A 17,942-nucleotide genomic window follows, 5' to 3' on the forward strand; every position below is an offset into this window, starting at 1 on the left:
GGAGTCAGGGAGAGCAAGGACTGACCTGGGGGTGGCCAGAGGTGACAAGGCATGGATCACACTGAATGAACTCAGGCTGGAGGAGGAGTCAGAGCTACCGAAATGAAGGCAGAGCGGGGTGGGAGAATCCAGGAGGGCATGGCCAACAGATCAGGGAGCAGGTGAACCCAACAGGAAGTGGTTGAGTTTGGCCACAAGGGGGTGGCCAGTGACTGTGGTTGGTGACTGTCATTAGCACCGGCAGAATGGTGGCGTGGAGGCCAAAGAGCAGAGGTTTCATGAGCACATGGGAGGTGAAGAAGAAAGAGAGGGGTCTGGATGTCGTAAGGGAAAGACTTAGGAATGCAGATTTGCTTGTCAGGAAACCTTCATCCTGACAAGTGGGACAAACAGAAGGGCAGGTGAACACAAGAGCTCAGCGGGCCCTGGCACGTTGCTCTTTCTTGGGCTGAGGAGGCCCTGAGTCACTGGGGACTGGTTGCAGGCTCAGCCTTAAGCCCTGTCTCTGCAGTCTCAACCTGCCCAGCGGTTCTCCAAGGACAGGTGAGCATCCTGGTGGGCCCACGACTTCGGACTGGAACCGTCAGCCTTTGTGAATGGTGTTCCCTCCCCCAGACCCCAATCCTCCCCTTTCCTCTGGTTTCTCCTCAACTGGAGAAGCCACCAGAGTCTCTAGGCAGAGGGAAGCACTCTCCCTCTCCCATTGAACTACCTGGGCCTGATTCCCACCTCTCAATACGTTAAGAAAGACCTGGGCCTGTCCTCCCTCAAGATACAGGATGGCCCTTCCCTATGTCTAGCCTGTTTCTCCTGCTGTGGAGCTGGAGGTAGAGACCAGGGTCCCCCAACAAAAGAGAGGAGTTAATGAATTACCCTTGCCCCCCTCCACCAGTACCCCACCCCAGGATCCCAGGCCCTGAACGCGTTTGCTCTACCAGCCCCCACTGGCCCTCAGAGCCGGAACCTACCACCCCAGGCTCTGGGGCTGGAGCTGGATGCCCGTGTCATTAAGAGAGAGATTTTTATTATTCCCATAGGGAAGGGAGACACTGGGGATCACTAAACTACACTGGTGCCTGGAAAATAAATTAAAACAGAAATGCATCAAAACAAAAGGGAGATTGGAGACACGGAGAGCAGCTGGGAGGCTGCGGTGGCGGGCGGGCCCGCCCAGGCAGGCAGGCTCTCCGAGGAGAAGGCCAAGTGGTCCCAGGCCTCAGCCAGCCCATTGCTTGTCCCTCTGTCAATGGCGGCCCCGGGCTTCAAGCCCTGTGGGGCCATGACTCCAGGCCTCCCCAAAGCCTGGCCAGGGAGTGGCCAGAGTCCAGCTTGGGCCCACGCAGGGGCCTGGCCAGCAGCAAGCAGCACTCTGCCCTCGTGGGTTTGTGGTTGCCCACCCTAGTCATTGGAGGTGACATCGATGTCCTCCCCATTGGCCTGCTTCGTGGCAATGCGCCACCGGTTGATGTGATGGGAGCCCTTCTTCTTCTGCTCGGACTCAGGCCCTTCCTCCTCCAGCTTCTGCCGTTTGTACTTTGTCCTCCGGTTCTGGAACCACACCTTCACCTGGGCCAGGGAGGGAGGGGCACAGATGAGAAACTCAGGAGGCCCCCAGAGCAGCCACTGGGGCCTCAACACTCAGGCTGAGCTGAGAGCCTGATGGGAAGACTGAGGCTACATAGGGTTAGGGCCCCCAGGCCGGGGTCCCCTCTGACCAGCTGCTCCCATGGGTCTAACATTCACAGAAGGGGATGGCAGGGCAGGAAGAGGACACAGTGGGCCAGAGAGAAGGGTGGTTTTCCTGTTCCTCTCAAACAAAGGGTCACAGAGCTGCTGTGCATCCTAGCTCCTCTAGCCCCAGCAAAGCCAAGCCAAGGTGGAGGAATGCAGGCTCTGGAAGCCGGCAGACATGGGACTCTACGAGTTTCTAGAGGAGAGATCATAATCGCTTCTTCACAGAGTGGATGTGAGTAGTAAATGAGAGAGCCTATGACCCACTGCGTGGGTTCCCATGATCTCCCACAGGGCCTAAAGTGGACACCACCCCACGGGCCAGCCCCATGCTCTTTTCCATACAGAGAGGCAGAGTGGGCATGGTTTCATAACTAGGAGGTGGTGTTTATATCAAGAGCAGTGCCTGGACAGCCAGACTATCCCTGGGGGCACAGAACCCACTGCTAGAGACTCCAACCTCACACACTGTGTGGTCTCCTTCAGGGGAGGCTTTCTTAGCAACCTCATGTAGCTCTCTCCCACCCCTCATCAGAGGCTGGAGCTGGGCAGGTGGGGGGCCTTGTCCCTCAGGTGCCAGCTCCTCAGGGTAGTCCGAAATCCACCAGTGAGACCTCATTCTCCTTGGACAGACAAGGACAGGGAGGAAGCGGGTCTGAGGGCAGCATTCTGCCCTTCACGGGCAGCTCCAGACCTTCTGTCCCCACAGCACTGGCTCCTGCAGCCCATCCAGATGTGGGAACAGGTCACAAAAGGAACAGTCAGGAGAAGCCCAGGGGACAGAAGTGAGCTCTACTTTGAACCCAGGGAGCCCCCTATTCTGTGTCTGGCAGTGAGAGCCCTGGCAAGGTATGGGGTGGGGTTCAAACAGAAACTGGACAACCATCCTCCATGATGGAGGAGGCATGAGGCAGAGGGCAGGTCTATGGTTCTAAGCCATCTCCTCCAGGAAGCCTCTTTTCCCTCCTCCTCCAGCATCTGTTCAGTGTCCAGGACACAGCCCTTAATGTCCTCTCATGCATAATCTGGGAGGCTCATCCTGGCTCCTGGACTGGACTTAGTGCTTGTGGGCTGTGGAGAAAGCCTTCATCTGTCAACTCTCCCTGACTCCGTGGTTCTTTACTTGGCTTTGCAGAGTCAGGCCAGACCCAAACCATCTTCAGCGTTGGCAGGAGGATCCTGGGTACTGATTCTCAGCTAAGTCCCTTCCCCCTCTGGGCTTCAGTCCTTCATGCATAGAAGAAATGTTCTGGGGACACTTGCAGCGCCAGGGCACCTCTTGGATTCTTGCTCCAGAGGGCCCCTGGGGGAGGAGGTGCAGAGGGCAGGCTACAAGGCCTGGATGGTTTCCAGGAAATGACAGCACATTTAAAAGCAAGTGGATGTGGCCAACTGCAGCTGTGCAGACGGTGCTGCGTGGCAGAGTTGCGGGTGAGGAATGGTGGGTAGCCTCTTGGTTTTGGCAGCAGCAATGATGCTGAGGAGAGATCCTTGAACCCTGGGCAGGGCTGAGGGCAGGCCTCAGAAAGACTGCTCCTGCTCCCAGAGAACTGGGTAAAGCACAGGCCTCAGCCACAAGGCCAAGCAGTGCATGCAGAGGCAGGCCTGGCCCCTGTGCCCTGCAGATGGTTTCATGCCCAGGAGGTGCTGCCCCTACACCCTTCCCAGGCAGTCCTCTCTGTCCCACCTACCCCAGGACTTCCCCTCACAGTCCCCTCTTGCCAGAACTTCCACTGCGCCATCTGCCCTTGTTTGAGAGCACTGATTTTAGAGCACTGGCATGGGGATGGGGGCAGCTGGCATTCAGTGCCTGCAGAGCAGCCAGCCGGGGGCTGGAAACCTGGCCCAGGAAGGGTTGGTGCCCGGCCTCGATGGATAGAGTGAGGGCAAGGGGATTCTCCCCTCATTTCCAAGCCCATAGCCTGCACATCTCACCTAGGCCGGCCGTGGAGGATGGCAGAGGCTCTGGGCACAGGCTGCTGGACTCCAAGCCCACCTATCTTTGGGCGCAGGGCCACCTGGACCCTGGGTGGTTCTCAGCACAACCATTTGGCAGCAGCCTGGCCCCTGCCCCCCACCCTGGAGCCTGCTATGACTGTGCCAGTCAGTGGGCGGGTGAGCTCACCCTGCCTCCTGCGCGTGACTCAGGGCCAGATGCAGGGCCGGGGCGTCATTCCTGAGAAGCCCAAGTGGGCTGGCCGAAGGTGACTGTCAGGTGATGCGGGCAGTACCAGGGACCGGGGGCCCTTTTCTGTACCTTCCTCTTTCCACACGCATTTCCAAGTGTCCTTCAGGAAGGAGACTGACGGTCACATTGGCCTGTAGTGGGACGGGCCCAGCATGCTGCCCTTGACTAGCAACACTGGCTCAAAGAAGGAAAGCTTTGGATGGCGACTTCAGGCACAGGATAGGCCAGAGGCAGCTTCCTAGGGCACCCAAGTGAAAGGTGATTCTGAATATTTTCTCCATGAAAAATACTGGGGTCAAGTAGGCATCTCTCTAGAGGCAGGGACATAAACCCTCTCCCTGTGCAGCCTGGCCATCTTCCGGAGAACAGCCTTGGGCTGAGTGTCCAGATGCTGTTTACAAAGACTGCAATAACAGGGTAGTGCTTATGACTTCATAGCATTAATGGAAACGCCAGGATGCACAAGGCTGGCACAGTGTGATCACAACCATAGAAAAACAAAATCTACACACGGGGAAAAAAGACTAGAAGGAAATATACCCAAAGTGTGGGTGATGTTTCTTTCTTCTTTCTACTTTTCTGAATTTTCCTTAATAGATTATTGATAATGGTAGTTATTTTTTACTTGGAAAAAGAAAAGGAACTGGGCTCTGAGTGTATTAGGAGATGAGAGTGACATTTCATGACCTCTCCAACCCAGCCAGGCAACTCTGGATCCTTCAGAGCCCCTTCCCTAGAGAAAACAGGCCCTGGAAAGGAGCTGGGTCATATGGTATGGCTTGGAGGCTGGATCTGTCCTGCACATGCCTCCCCATCCCCAACACAAACACACTACTCACCTCTCTCTAAGCCCCGAGGTACAGTTGGAATGTTAGCTGGAGGACCCCTTGCCCACTCTGACCTCTCTGCTGTAGCAAGAGGTCCCTTGTGGTCTCCCAAGTCCTCATTTCACTGTGAAGTGAACATCTCAGTTTCTCAGAGGCCACATCCTTCCAAAAGTCTCCATTCTCCTGACTTACCAACCCTGGAATACTCTCCTTAGCCTTCAAGACCCTGTCCTGATGTTCCTTAATGGTCCTGCCCCATCACCTGCCTGTAGTTCCTTAGTACCTCTTCCCAGTCTCAGTAACAGTGACCCCCACTGTGCACTAATTTATTTATTTACATCTGCTTCCTCACCAGACTATGAGACTGGAGAGCCAAACTGTTATGTTAGTCCCAGTGCCCTGCCCAGAGGACATGTTCCATGTATAGTCATCTGGCTGGACAAGCCTATGCTCTAGGCAAGAGGTACCTGGGCCAGACCTGGAAAACAGGAGAAAATGAATAGAAGAGGGGTAGAATTCTAATCAGCAAAGGCTTTGAGAAGTGCTCAATGATGGAGAAACTGGATCTTTTTCTTAGTTTTGTGGACACTTTTGCAAGAGGGCCAGTTTTTAATATTCCACATGGTAAATTGGATTGGCCACTTTTAGGGGAAGTTGGAGGAGGGACACCTACTGCTGGGCAGAAGAAGGGTTGGCTTGAGTCAGGCAGAATGAAGAAGGTGAAACTGCTATGGATGAATGAATGTATCAATTTGCTAGAGGATTGATCAATGTATGCATTAATGAATGAAGACATGCATGCAAGAACAAAGGGAAAAATGAACTAACAAACAAGCAAACTACAGCTCCAGCCAATATTTCAGAACTAATCAGACTTTACTTTGGAATAATCTGCTATTCTGAATGAACGAGGTCTGGATCCCTTCTTTTTCACCACTCCTGCAAATGGAAAAGTCTGTGGCTCCAGGCCCCTGCACACTTTCAGGTGAATATGTGTCCTGTCTTCAAAGATTTCAAATATCCCAGAATGGACAGGAGCCTGGAGATATCAGTCAAGTCACCCCTCAGCTTTCTCTCTTCCCTGGGGACCCATTTCCTATCATTTGATCATGTGGGCTGTTCCCACTCTCAAGGTCAAGCCCAATGCCATGCTAAGTTCAACCTTCACCTCAGTAAGCTGAGGTCACCTCCAGCTCCCCACCAACCATAACCATGATCTCCCTAAGCCTCCCTGTCTCCTCCTCTTTCAGCCCAGCCTGGACCCTTCCTCTATCTCTCTCAGGGAGACATCATAAGATTCACCTCAGGACATGTTGGTCCCAACTCCTCACAGAACCACTCTAATCTCCTTTATCTCCCCCTCATCCTCCCACACAGGACTCCTGGAACATGAGATGCAGAAGTTCTTGAAGAAAAGCCAAGACTTAGAGAAGAGATGTGGACACACCGTGAGCTAGGAACAAATGTCTCTTGATTTTTCCCTAAAATTCAGGTCACTTGGATATCCCCCTCTTATCCATCCCTCTAAGGCCAGAACATTCCAGAGCAGGAAAGGACCCTCCAAATCCTCCTTTCCATGCCTCTGAGGGGAAAAAGCCATAGGCAGGTGACCGTAACTCCTGCCTCCCAAGATCTCCCTGCCCTTGGGCTCCAAGATGGTGGCTTGTCTTGACAGCTCCTGCTCTATCTTCATCTGCCTGCCTCAAACCCTGCCCTTCTTTCCCTCCAACCTAGGATCCTAGGCATCCTCCCAAGCCTTCCAGGTCTGAGGCCTCCTGGAGCCATCTTCTCAAGCGTTTCTGTCCTGACACCCCTCAGCCCACAGCTGTGACCTCAAAGGGGACCCTAGTCATTCTTCCTGTGCATGTTTCACAAATGTGCAAGCTTTGCACTTAGCCTTCATCACTCAGTAAGAAATCTTCAAAGCCACAGGCCACGTTTCTGTACCCTTTGCCTTCACCGCTCAGCTAAACTCTAACCCAGGCAAGGTCAAGAAACACCTGCTGATCTGTTCAGAGCAGAAGGAGTAGCTGGAAACACTGACCAGTTGATCAGCCTGGAGCAACCAGGTGCTTTCTCTCACTCCCCCTAAAACTAACTTACCCCTGCCCCGGACACACACACGGACACACACAAAAGCATGCAAGCTGCACTCCATGTCATGTGACTGCCTAATGGCATCTAATGTGTACCTATGCTATCATCTGACCTTTGGGCATCCACATAAAGCCCGTTGGTGCCCCACATGGGCAGACACATGTTGCACACACCCATTACACACACTCATTAAACTTGAGCCTCTGCAATGACCCAGGCCCAGGTCTGCCCAACCAGCCACCAGGACTGAAGCTTAGACTGGTACCTTCCTGGTCATACTCCAGGGCGGCACTGAAGCAGTGAGGAACAAGTCATTAGAACCTGAAGGGAGAACTAGCCCTTGCCCAGGGCTCTTCCCTCATCTCCTAGATTGAGGCACTGGCCATCCCAGCATGAATACCCCACTCCCACTAAACACACAGAGTCACCCAGGTTGCCCACCTCCTAGCACCCGGCTAAAGCTTGGGGAGTGCACAGACTTCTGAGATCTGGATTAAGAGCTCATTCACACACTGATCTGAGTAACCCTCCGAGAAGTTTTATCCACAAACTGGTATATGCATAATCTAAATCAACAATCAGCTGTGAAAGTACAAGGGAAAGATAGAAGGAGAGGGACAGGGAGGGAGCAGTGACAGCAGAGAGCAAGGGGAATGACTGATAAAGTTAGTGTGTATTTGTATGGGCAAAGAGAAATGTGCTCATTAATTCAATACATGTTTATTGAGCATGTACTCCATCCCGGGCACTGAGTTGGGTCCTGTAAGAAATAGACAGGCTTGGCCTCTGCCTCCCAGAGCTAAGATGCTCAGGCCTGTTATTAATCACGATCACCCAAATAACTGTTTTTAAACTTTTTCCTGCACCCTATCCTGGACTTCCTAAGAGAATCTCCTGGGTGAAACCCAGGAATCTGTATTTTAAGATCTCCCTGAGAGATGCATACCACTGGTCTACAGATTGATGTTTGGACATGGCAGATAATTAAGTAATAACAACAAAGTTTGATGCATATCATGATAGGCAGGGGTTGTGCGGTGAGCTCTGAGAATGTGGAGGAGGTAGTATACAGAAACACAGAGAAGTAGAATGTAGAGGAGTCACAGAAACTCAGGACTAGAAAAAACCCTGGAATTTGTGTCATTCAATCTCACAGATACAGAAACTGAGGCCCAGACCCAGAGGGAAGACAAAGCCAGAGCCAATAATAGATAACTATTACCAGACATATGAATATACTGTTTGTCAGCTGCGAAATAGCTCTATGGAGATGAAGTTTGAGATGAATGGTGGAAGCACAGAAGGTAAAATAGATGACAAAGATAATGAACAGATGGGTAAATAGTTCTTATTGTTAGGAAGGACAGATAACTAATAGAAAATCGGAAATATAAATTAGCCAGTTTTGGGGAGGCAGTTTAATGAGAGCAGACAGAAGTATATGGCTAGATGTAAAACAGCTACGGGGCGGGACAGATCAGAGAGCTCTGGAGACAGATACAGATATTAACAGTAGAAATGCATGGCAGGAGGGCTGTTGGGGGTGAATGATGCTTGACAAATAGCTGATAGCTGGAAATGACAGGTAAGCTTGCCTGGTAAGTACCAAGAGGTGGATAGAGAAGTAGCTAATTATGTAGCCTGGCTCCGTATGATAAGTTATGAGGGCAACAGAAAGGCAATGTTGATGATGGAAACTGCATAAGGGAGGAAGAACGCTGGACTAAGAGGACACACAGGTTTGGATCTTCTTATGCTACTAATCTGACATACTACCTTAAAGGGAAGGGACTAGGGATGGGGATTAACATTATTTGAGCTCATATGAGGTACCTTTAATCATTAAACAACTATTTTCTCAATGAGGAAACCAGAGCTCAGAGAGGTTAAGTGACTTGCCCAGGGTTACACAGTAAGTTAGCAGGGAGGCAGGTATTTAAAATCGTGTTTGCCCACCTGGGAAGCTCTGTCCAAACCATCTCTCCATCTCAGGGTCCTCACCTGGAAGGACAGGCTGCCACGGCAGGTTCCCCAGGCTCAAACCTCCCCTCATTCCTTTTGTTGTACCATATGCAAAAAGCAGCTCATTTACAGACGGGAAGAAGATTAGCCCTGAGTTTTGATAGTTAATGAAGCTGGATACGTTTATGTTATTCTATCTGGTTTTGTTTTAAATATATGTTTGAAATGTCTCATAATAAAAATGAAAGAAACAATCAGTCCGTTTACTAACTGGCATTGTTAGGAGCAAATATTGACAGGCAGCTAGGTTCAGTTTGAAAGAGAGTTAATTAAAAATGCTCTCACTGAGCTAAAAAATTGAAAGTTTAAAAACAATGACATTATTTCAACAAGTGTTAATCTGTGGGTGGTAGGATTAAAAACCATTTTTGTTTTCTTACAGTTCTGCAATTAAAATTTAATAAATATTACTGTTTAAATGAAGTTAATTATAAACACCATTCTTAAACTGACACCTTGTTTCAAACAATAATTTTAAAACACTGCCAGGAGGGAAAAGGGAGTGTTATTTTATTAACTTATTTTTAAAAACACATCTTTCTTTGAAACGTTTTTAAAATTAACTCTTGTTTTGTAAGCTTTTTCCCTGCAGTTAGAACAGCCCAGCTACTACATCTGAAAACGCACGGGTCCTGCCTCCGACCCATGAGCGATTTGTAGATTAAGTGGGGCAGCAGACAGATATGACGACAATAGATGCCAAAATGCCACTGAAGGAGGAGAGGGTAAGGTCCGCCGAAGAAAGCTGCGGATGAAGTTTGGGTCTGGGCTCCCTCACTAAGCCCCCTTCCTACTCTGGCTGCTAAAGGGAGGCTCTGGCTGCCCCCCATGCCGGGCATCTTCTCACTGCCCGGGACTTGGGAGGGGACGGTGGTGTAGTAGGGTCGAGACTAGGAGGAAAGGGGAGCGGAAGGTGAAAAGTCAGCCGGGAGGGTAGCTGGGAGACCGCGGAGCCGGCCTCTCGCAACTCTGGGAGCCGGCCGGCACGCAGAGACTGAAATCCACCTCCAGGGCAGCAGCTAGGCTGAGGGTCGCTGAGCCCCACTCCAACACGTCGGACCTGGGTGGACCAAGAGCTTATGCAGTGATCCCAGGCAGCATTTATTTATGGCAAAGTCTACTTACAATGAACCCAAATCCACCTCCCTATAACTTTCATCTAATTCTTTAATTTTTTTCCCTTAATGATCAGTTACAAAAACACTACACGGTATTTGTTAATTTCACTCAGTTCAAGCCCAGACGCCGTTGGAGTTTATTCCTTCTCCCATTCGACAGCCTTTCCAGTGATTCAGAGAAGCACCTGAGTACCCGGGGTCTATTTCCCACCAGGCCCAGGCCCCTCAGATGCTCTGCGCGCGCACACCGTGGCTTCCACAGCCCTATCAGCCGGCCTGGGCCGGATCAGAGCAACCCTCGGGCCCCAAGCAGGGGCTGGCCCCTCCCTGGTTAAGCCCCTCTGTTGGTAGTCTGAGGACACCTGGGCTTTCTCCCCAGACGCTCCTGGCTGGTGGGCAGCCAAGGCCCCGCCAGTTTTGCCCAGGAACAGCAGCAAAGCCAGTGCGGACTGGCTCCCCGCAGGACTATGAGCGCCCCGACACAGTGGCGGGAAAAGGGCTGCAGCAATGCTAGGGCTGGAGCCAGCTCCAGTGGCCTCGGTGCTGCCTGCGCTGCCCGCTCCCGAGGCGACCCGCTTCCTCCAGGGAACCTGGTCCCCCCGTGAGGAGCTTTGGGAGCCGGGCTCGGGATACAGTTTGCATTTACTCTGCCTCCTGCTAGGTCTTTAGCGCTTGACAAAAGTCCTGCGGGCTCAGCAGGCTGCACGCAGTCTCGAGGAAGGGGCTCTAAAGACGGGCTTGACCGCAGCGCCGCGGGGAATGGGGGCCTTTTGGAACCCAGCAGGGCTGGGCTGGGGCGGGCTCAGGGCCTCTCCTGCACCCGCGCACCCTCACCTCCACCCGGGCTCCGGGCGCAGGGCAGGCCGCGACCGGGGGTGATTACCTGCGTCTCGGAGAGGCTGAGACTGCCGGCCAGCTGCTTCCGCTCGGCGCCCACCACGTAGTGGTTCTTCTCGAAGGCGCGCTCCAGCCGCAGCAGCTGCGAGGGCGAGAAGGCCGTGCGGATCCGCTTGGGCTTGCGTGCGAAGGGGCCGTGCAGAAGCAGCCCGTCCTGGGGCACGTCGCTGGCTGCGGCCCCGCCGCCGACGGCAACACACGCAGGTACAGACAGAGAGAAGGGGCGCCGTGAGCCGGGGCCCAACAGAGCCTGGCCTCGCGCCCTGCTCCCAAGCGCCCTGCCCTCTCCATTCCTTGACACGCACACACACGCCATTTCTCCCTTTGCCCTTTCGCCGCCCCTTCCCTAAGTCCACTCCCCTCCGCAACACCTCCCCACACTCGAGAGCCACTCCGCGGGGGAACGCGGGGAATAACAGCTCTCCACATCCCTCTGTTAAGCCAAGAGATGGGGCCAGGCCGGACGAGGCGTGGACCCACATTCACAATGCCTGGGGCAGCGGAAGAGGCCAAGGGGTGGGGAAGAAAAGTCCATGGCGCTCTTTCTCCGCCCTTTCCCAGGGTCGCTGCCCTGGCCGCCAGCCCCAACGATTTGCTTTCTGTTAACTGGTCGCAAAGCATCTCCCTCCAAGAGGACCCAGGGTAGAGGCAGGGCTGGGGGTCAGGAACGTGATAAGGGGAGCAGCGGGGTGCTAGGCACACCTTTGCCAAACACAGATTCAAGAACTAGAAGGTACACAAGGAGCAATCCCGTCACACCTGCTTGCACTAGTCTTGCTGCTGAATGCTCAGGCTACTAGCTCATTAAAAACTCCTGCCAGCACGCTCTAGCTCTGTCTTGCAGGGGGTATAAATAGGCCAGTGGCTAGGTCAGTGGTCCAGGCAGCACCTGGAAGTGGAAAGTCAGGCTCCTTCTTCCCCTTTCTCCACCTCTCTCTCCCCCAGGCCTTGGCTGTCCAGAGACCCAGCCTCTAGGGTAAGCCCCCAACCCCCTACCCCAACACACACACTGGAGACTCCAAGTACTGTCTGGTGGGAAAAGCTTCATCCCTGCTTCATCCCTGAATAGTCCCTTGCTAAAGAAACATGTGTATAAATATCTAGATGTCATCTTTCTCTCTAATATATATAGATATAGATATATTGGTTTCTGCATGGGCGTGTGTAAATATATGTTCCAGCCTCCCTACTGTCTTTTTTCCTATCTACTGTATAGGATTTTTAGAGTGTGACTGTCCCTTAGCAAATGTTGGCCAGCATAGGGACTCAGCTCCCACATGCAGGAGGAAGGGATAACACTGGACTGGATGAAGCTGGGGTAGGGGAGATGGGGTCAGAAACTATCAATGCCAAAACAAGCCTCTACCCACAGCGCCTGTCTCAATGAACACCCCACTAGGCCCTCACACAATCTCTGGCTTGGTTGCACATGCTAACAGACTCATAACGGGCCCTGACAAAATCACCCATGGATTCTCATGTAAGGGCACATAACAGCCTCCTGATGCACCAAAAACACGGAACCCTAGATGGATTATTTTGACAGAATTAGCTGTTGGGATTGACTGATCCAATTAATTTCTTCAGGGATGGCTACTGGTTGGACTTGATTTGACCTGTTGCTTTGCTCTAAGACAATCACCTGGATAATTCAGTTAACATCTCCCATCTCTGGAAACATCTATGTAAGTGAATCAAAAGCACATAATTGAGATGCTGTAGCTAAAACTCTCCAGGTAACTGTTCTTGTCCCTCTGTTGGTGGAAACTCCCTGACCTTATTTCCTCCAAGTCTCTGGGCTTTGGTTACCTAAACAAGCCAAGTTTTTGCTGGAGTTTTCTGTGGAACAGAGTTGCTAGGATTGCGGGGCTAGTGCCTGGAAGGGGTCAGTCAATAATCTCCAGTCACCTTATCAATTTCAACTGGTTGGATCTGTGCGGCCACAAAAATGGTGGGACCACATCACAGGGAGATGGGTGAGGGACACCCCATTTGATTATTCAAGTGGCGCAGATCTAGGGCCCTCAGGTCCGACTGAAGGAAGAGAAGTTTGACTTGGGATAGTGGAAGAGACAGATGGTCAGGGGAGGTGGTCTGGCAGAGATGAGTAAAGGGCAGAAAAATATGGAGCCTGCTTCAGGTGGGGAATAAGGAAGATTAAAGTCTCTGGGGTGGGGCCAGTGAGGTAGGCCAGGGAAAGGTGGGTGGAAAGCAAATGCTTCTTGTTAATGTTAATAACTTGCTTCAAAAAACAACATTGTTATGAACCTGGGTGAAGTCCCAACAGTGGTTTCCTCTGGACAAATGAACCAGAGAGGGAGAGAGAAAGCCTAGCTCATCCCAGCATTGGCAGGGTTTGGCCTCAGATGCTGGGCTGGCCCAGGTTGGTCAGAAGTGAGGCTGCAGTGTGGAAAGCCCCGTAAGTGTGTATGAATAGGATGCAGAGGTGTGAAGGGCAGTGTGGGGCTGAGGAAGCAGGTCTGCAGTCTGCCCCAGTGTCTGTGACTTAGTGATTATTTTGTAATTATGTGGTATATGTCAGTCACCTGTGTGGTGGAGTGCTCTGTGTTTGTCTTTATAAACCCAGATGAGAGGATGAAGGCAACAAGCTTCTGTACCAACATACATGCCCCTTTGCCTCAAGTCTGGTTATTTTAGGGGGATGCTAGGTTGCTTTGGGTCTACCTTACTGAGAAAATGGCCCCAGGTCATTGTCATGTCCAGTTGTGGTAGACAGCATGTGTCCTAAAGGGTATATTCACATGCATGTGCAAAAATACAGGGGTCCTTCTAACCCTATCACAGAGAAGCAGGAGACTGCAGGATGAGTCAAGATGCTAAGTGATGACAGGTTATTTGATTCCAAAAGAATAAGGACGTTTCCCTGTTAGAAAGAGGATGTTTAGTACAACACCAAACATCCTGAGAAACAGATCAATTGCTACATGTTTCTGCAAAGACAAGGGTGATGCCTTAGGTGCACAGGTACCTGTACCGCCCCGCCCCCCGACCTGTGGGAAGGAGGCCTGAACCACCCCTACCAGGGGTTCAGTTTCCCTTGCCTGGACCACAAGGGCAGAACAAACTTGGGTCTAGGGTGCGGCCTGTTTGGACGCAGTAATTCTGGGCTGTGAGAACGGGCTGTCAGTTTCGGACTAGGACAGTTAGCAAAGTGGAAAGGGACTGGTATAGCCGTCCCTGGAGCTAGGGAAATGAATACCCCTCTCCTCCCTGCTTCCCTACCCCTCCGATTTTTCTACAGCCACTCTTTTAGGGCCCCTTCAAGGCAATGGCTGGGAACTAGCACAAGAGATTCCCAGGAATGAGGCGGCTGGAGGTGGGAGCTAGGGATCCGAAGCACCCGGGGTCCGAGCTGCAGTCTTCGAGCCGCAGTCTTCGCTGGAGAGGCCGCCGCCGGCCAGGGGCTCAGGGCCGGACGGCTGGGCGGAGGGCCCTAGGGCTAGGAGAGGGAGAGGCAGGACAGGCGGCGGAGATAACCTCATTCCCCGTCCTCCTGCCAGAACAAAGGCGACCTTAGAAGCTCCGGCCCATTGTAGTTGCGGGTCCCGGGGGGCTGGGTCTCTACAGCCCCCTCCAGGCGTTGCTCCTAGACCCGGAAAGTTCCTGATCTCGGGGAAACAGTACCGAAATGCGGCCCACTCCTGGTCTTCGTCGGCTCCTCCCCTTCGGTGCTCGCGAGCGGCCCCGACCTTCGGGGTCCTGGACGATTCCGCATTCGCTTTTCCCCTTCCAGCGCCTGGGTTAGCGGAGACGCCGCTTCCCCGCGCGCCGGGACCGCGCCGCCCAAGCGCTGCGCAGAGAGCGCAGACATGTTCCTTTTCGTTCGTGTGGGGTTTCGTTTGTTGCATTAAAACGGGGCTGAAATGAGCATCGCCGAGACCCGGTTCTCTAGAAAACGCGGCGCCGGAGGGCCCGAGACGGCTCGGCTCCCAGCCCAGAGGCCTGGCCGGGACTGGAGGGCGTAGAGCCGCCGGGGAGCGCATCCGTCTGCAGCGGCGACGATGGACCGCGAAGCAACAGCGCTACAGGGTTCGAAAAGTCCTTCAGTGCCCAACGGATTTCCGGGTCCGAAAATGCAGCCACACTTGGCTCCATCTCCGCGTCCAGACTCGGTTCTTGAGGGAAAAATCCAACTGTTTGTGCAACTCGATAACGTACCCGCTGGGACTGATGGCTCAGGAAGCGGCGGCAATTTCCAAGAGGGTTTTGCGAAGGATTTATCCGCCTCGCCTGACTGGAGACGCTCAGAGCCGGAGCTGGATTTCTCTCCAGGCGCCCCCGGCCCTCGGCGCCCGGAGGCAGGAACCGCGGTGCGGAGGGCGTCAGGGGCTGGATTCGAAGCCGAGGGTGCGGCCCAGGATGCCGCCTCCGGACAAGCTGAACGGCTGGAGGCCACAGGACTTAGGAACGACCCCGCCCTCTCCTCCGAGCCCCTATCCCTCCACAAGCCTCCAACCCGCCAGCCCCTCGGCCGCGGCGGCCCGCGGGCTCACACACCGCCCCAACTACAACTCGGCCCCTGGGCGCCAGGTTTCGAGACCCAGGCTTCGGATCGAGCCCACGGAGGACCAGGGTAGATTGCTCAATTTTGAAGATATCCTCATGTTATCAGTAAACATTTATTTTTAAGTGGCAGAAACTCTTGCCCAAGGCAGATGACATTGTAGCATTTTTGTTTTTTCGGATTTGGATTTGGGCAAGTCTTTGAAATCTTCAAAGAGGAGGCAAGGCTACCCACAACAATTCTTATTCTAGTAATTACATTCTCTGGTTTTGCGGGATCTGCCAGGTCAGCATCTATTGGCCAGGTGAGACTGAAAAAAATGCCTGACAAATCGGGACCTGGGAAAGCGGTTTTCTGTGAAAGTCAAAGTGTCAAGAGATAACTTTCATTTTATTATCTAAACAACTGTGCCAAACATCTAATTGACTGTAGACCTAGACTACAGACCGTCACATTAGCTCCCGGAGCCGAAGCTCCAGCCATGTCCCTTTCATTTGTTTCTCTAAAAGCCGGGTTACCTAGCTCTGAGCCATAGACCCTTCTCACAAGGCTGTGGTCTGGTCTACACTAACAAAATAAAACTGGAAACTAAAGTGATGCCTGTACAAATCAAGGCCACTCTTTAAAATAAAATTAAAAAAAAAAGAAAAGAAAAAAACAAACTCCAACAAATTTCAAGGAAGAAAACGAACTCCAACAAATGCAACTCTCTTTTCTCCGGGAAAGACAAATAATTGAAACGTGTGTGTGTGTGTGTGTGCGTGTGTGCGTGTGTGTGTGTAGGGCCAGTGGAGGATCTTTATTAGCAAGCCGATTGCTGGATGCAAACTCCGGGGTTCGGACTGGCTACGACCTTAAAAGCCCTCTGCCCCCGCCCCCTGCCCGGGAAAACTGTCCTCGGTACTCCAGCAGCCGGGTGGGCTCCCTCCCGAAGGCGGCGAGCAACGGCGGAAGCCAGTTTGCTTACTGCAAACCTTCCCCACCTTGGGTAGGAGAGGCACGTGTGACTTGGAGAAGTCGGGCCAAGGTTGCCGAGAAACATCCCAAGACAGCCAGGCCCTCCACACTGAACATTAACTCTCCGATTCGCCCTCCCTGCTGCCCTTGCTTCCCACAGAGCTGGGGCACGCGAATGGACTTTCCCCTGCCCGGACGCGCCAGCGAAGGCTGAGGTCTCGGAGGTGGTGGTGGACTTGCGAGAGAAGCGTGGTGCGAGGTTAAGCCGGGAGGAGGGAGGGCGGGAGGAGTTGTACTCTGGGCTGAGACTGGCTCAGCCGGGAGAGAGAATTGGGCAGGCTGTGGCGAGGGCCAGCACAGGCTCCGAGGACGCGCCTGGGCTTGCGTCCGAACTGGTATATTTTCTAGAAAAGCCTGGAGGTCTCCACCTGCTTTCCTGGGAGGGAGACCTACGCGGCGAAGGCGCGGGTGGATGCCGCACAGCTCTTCCCTGCCTGGGAATCTACCTCCGCGGACCTGCAGCCTTCCCGGCAGTAACTTCTAAACAGCCCCGCGCGCCCCCGAGCCTCCCCCGCATCGCCGCGGCACGGGCGCCGGCCGGCCGCCTCGGCGGGCACAGCGTGGACACTCACCCTGGAAGCGGTGGCCGAAGAAGCGGTTCCGCAGGACCCAGGGGTAGAAATGGAGAGGGTCCCGGTGCTGGGCGCCGAAGAAGGAGTGCGGGGGCTGCAGCGGGGAGGCGCCCAGCTGGTGCGCCGGATGCACGGTCAGCGCGGGGTGGTTCATGGCCTCGGGGAACACGAGCTCGGGCCCACCGTAGAGCGAGCGGCCCGCGCCCGCGGCGGCCGCGGCAGGGAAGCCACTCACGAAGGCCGCCTCGGCCGCGCTGGGGTGAGGGTAGTTGAGCGCCGTGGGCCGGAGCGGTTCCTCGGAGGCGGCCGCCGCCAGGAGATGGGAGCCCGCGCCCCCGCCGCCAGTGCCCCCGCCGGTGCCGCCGTCCTTGGCCACCAAGGACTCTATGGTAAAGCCGCGCTTGGCCGCCGGCTGGAACATGGTCGCAGCCGCGGGAGCTGTGCGAGGCAGCCGGGCTCCGGGGAGCGCTCCGCGTCCTGGCACCGCCGCCTTGCGGGGTGTGCACCCAGCCAGGCACATGCACACCCGCCCGCACCCCTCACCTCCCCCGCCCGCCCGCTCGCGCTCGGCCCCCGCGGGCGAGCCAGGCGCGGAGCGGCGAGGGGTGTGTGAGCGAGCGACCGCGGGGTCCGGCCACAGCGTACGGCCAGGCGCGGCGGCTGCTGCGGCGGAGCGGGCAGCTCCAGGCGCCCGCACAGGCGCGGGCTCCGTGCTAGGCTGCGAGCTGCCGGTAAGGCCCGAGGGTTGAGCTCGTCTCCCTCCTTTCGGAGTCCCGCTGGGACCGACCCCAGCCCCCGGTGTCCCCGCACTGCCCTGCCCAGCCCCGGCCGCCCAGCGCTGCGAGGCGCGAGTTAGCGGGCACCTGCCCCGCGCTCGCCCATTGGCCGCCGCTCACCTGCCCCAAGGTGGGGGGCGGGGCGGGGCGGGGCGAGGGACGGCGGGTGGGG

The 17,942-nt window shown here is 54.4% G+C and overlaps 1 protein-coding gene across 2 annotated transcripts; it reads right to left on the reverse strand.

Moving 5' to 3' along the window:
* Nucleotides 1-1,004: 1,004 nt before the first annotated feature.
* EMX1 (empty spiracles homeobox 1) lies at nucleotides 1,005-17,880 on the reverse strand. Of its 2 annotated transcripts, none has more exons than XM_001149784.8 (3): nucleotides 16,995-17,848; nucleotides 10,867-11,051; nucleotides 1,005-1,566 (listed from the first exon to the last, which is right to left on the reverse strand). In XM_001149784.8, exons 1-3 carry the CDS (start codon nucleotides 17,512-17,514, stop codon nucleotides 1,399-1,401), a joined length of 873 nt encoding a protein of 290 aa, XP_001149784.3. In that variant the 5' UTR covers nucleotides 17,515-17,848; the 3' UTR covers nucleotides 1,005-1,398. The 2 variants fall into 2 exon arrangements, with proteins under 2 accessions (XP_001149784.3, XP_016804262.1); XM_016948773.4 differs by lacking the exon at nucleotides 1,005-1,566 and adding an exon at nucleotides 9,355-9,925 and having other exon boundaries at nucleotides 16,995-17,880.
* Between the last annotated feature and the right edge of the window lie 62 nt (nucleotides 17,881-17,942).

Source organism: Pan troglodytes, chromosome 12 (genome assembly GCF_028858775.2).
Source record: "Pan troglodytes isolate AG18354 chromosome 12, NHGRI_mPanTro3-v2.0_pri, whole genome shotgun sequence".
Classification (NCBI taxonomy): domain Eukaryota; kingdom Metazoa; phylum Chordata; class Mammalia; order Primates; family Hominidae; genus Pan; species Pan troglodytes.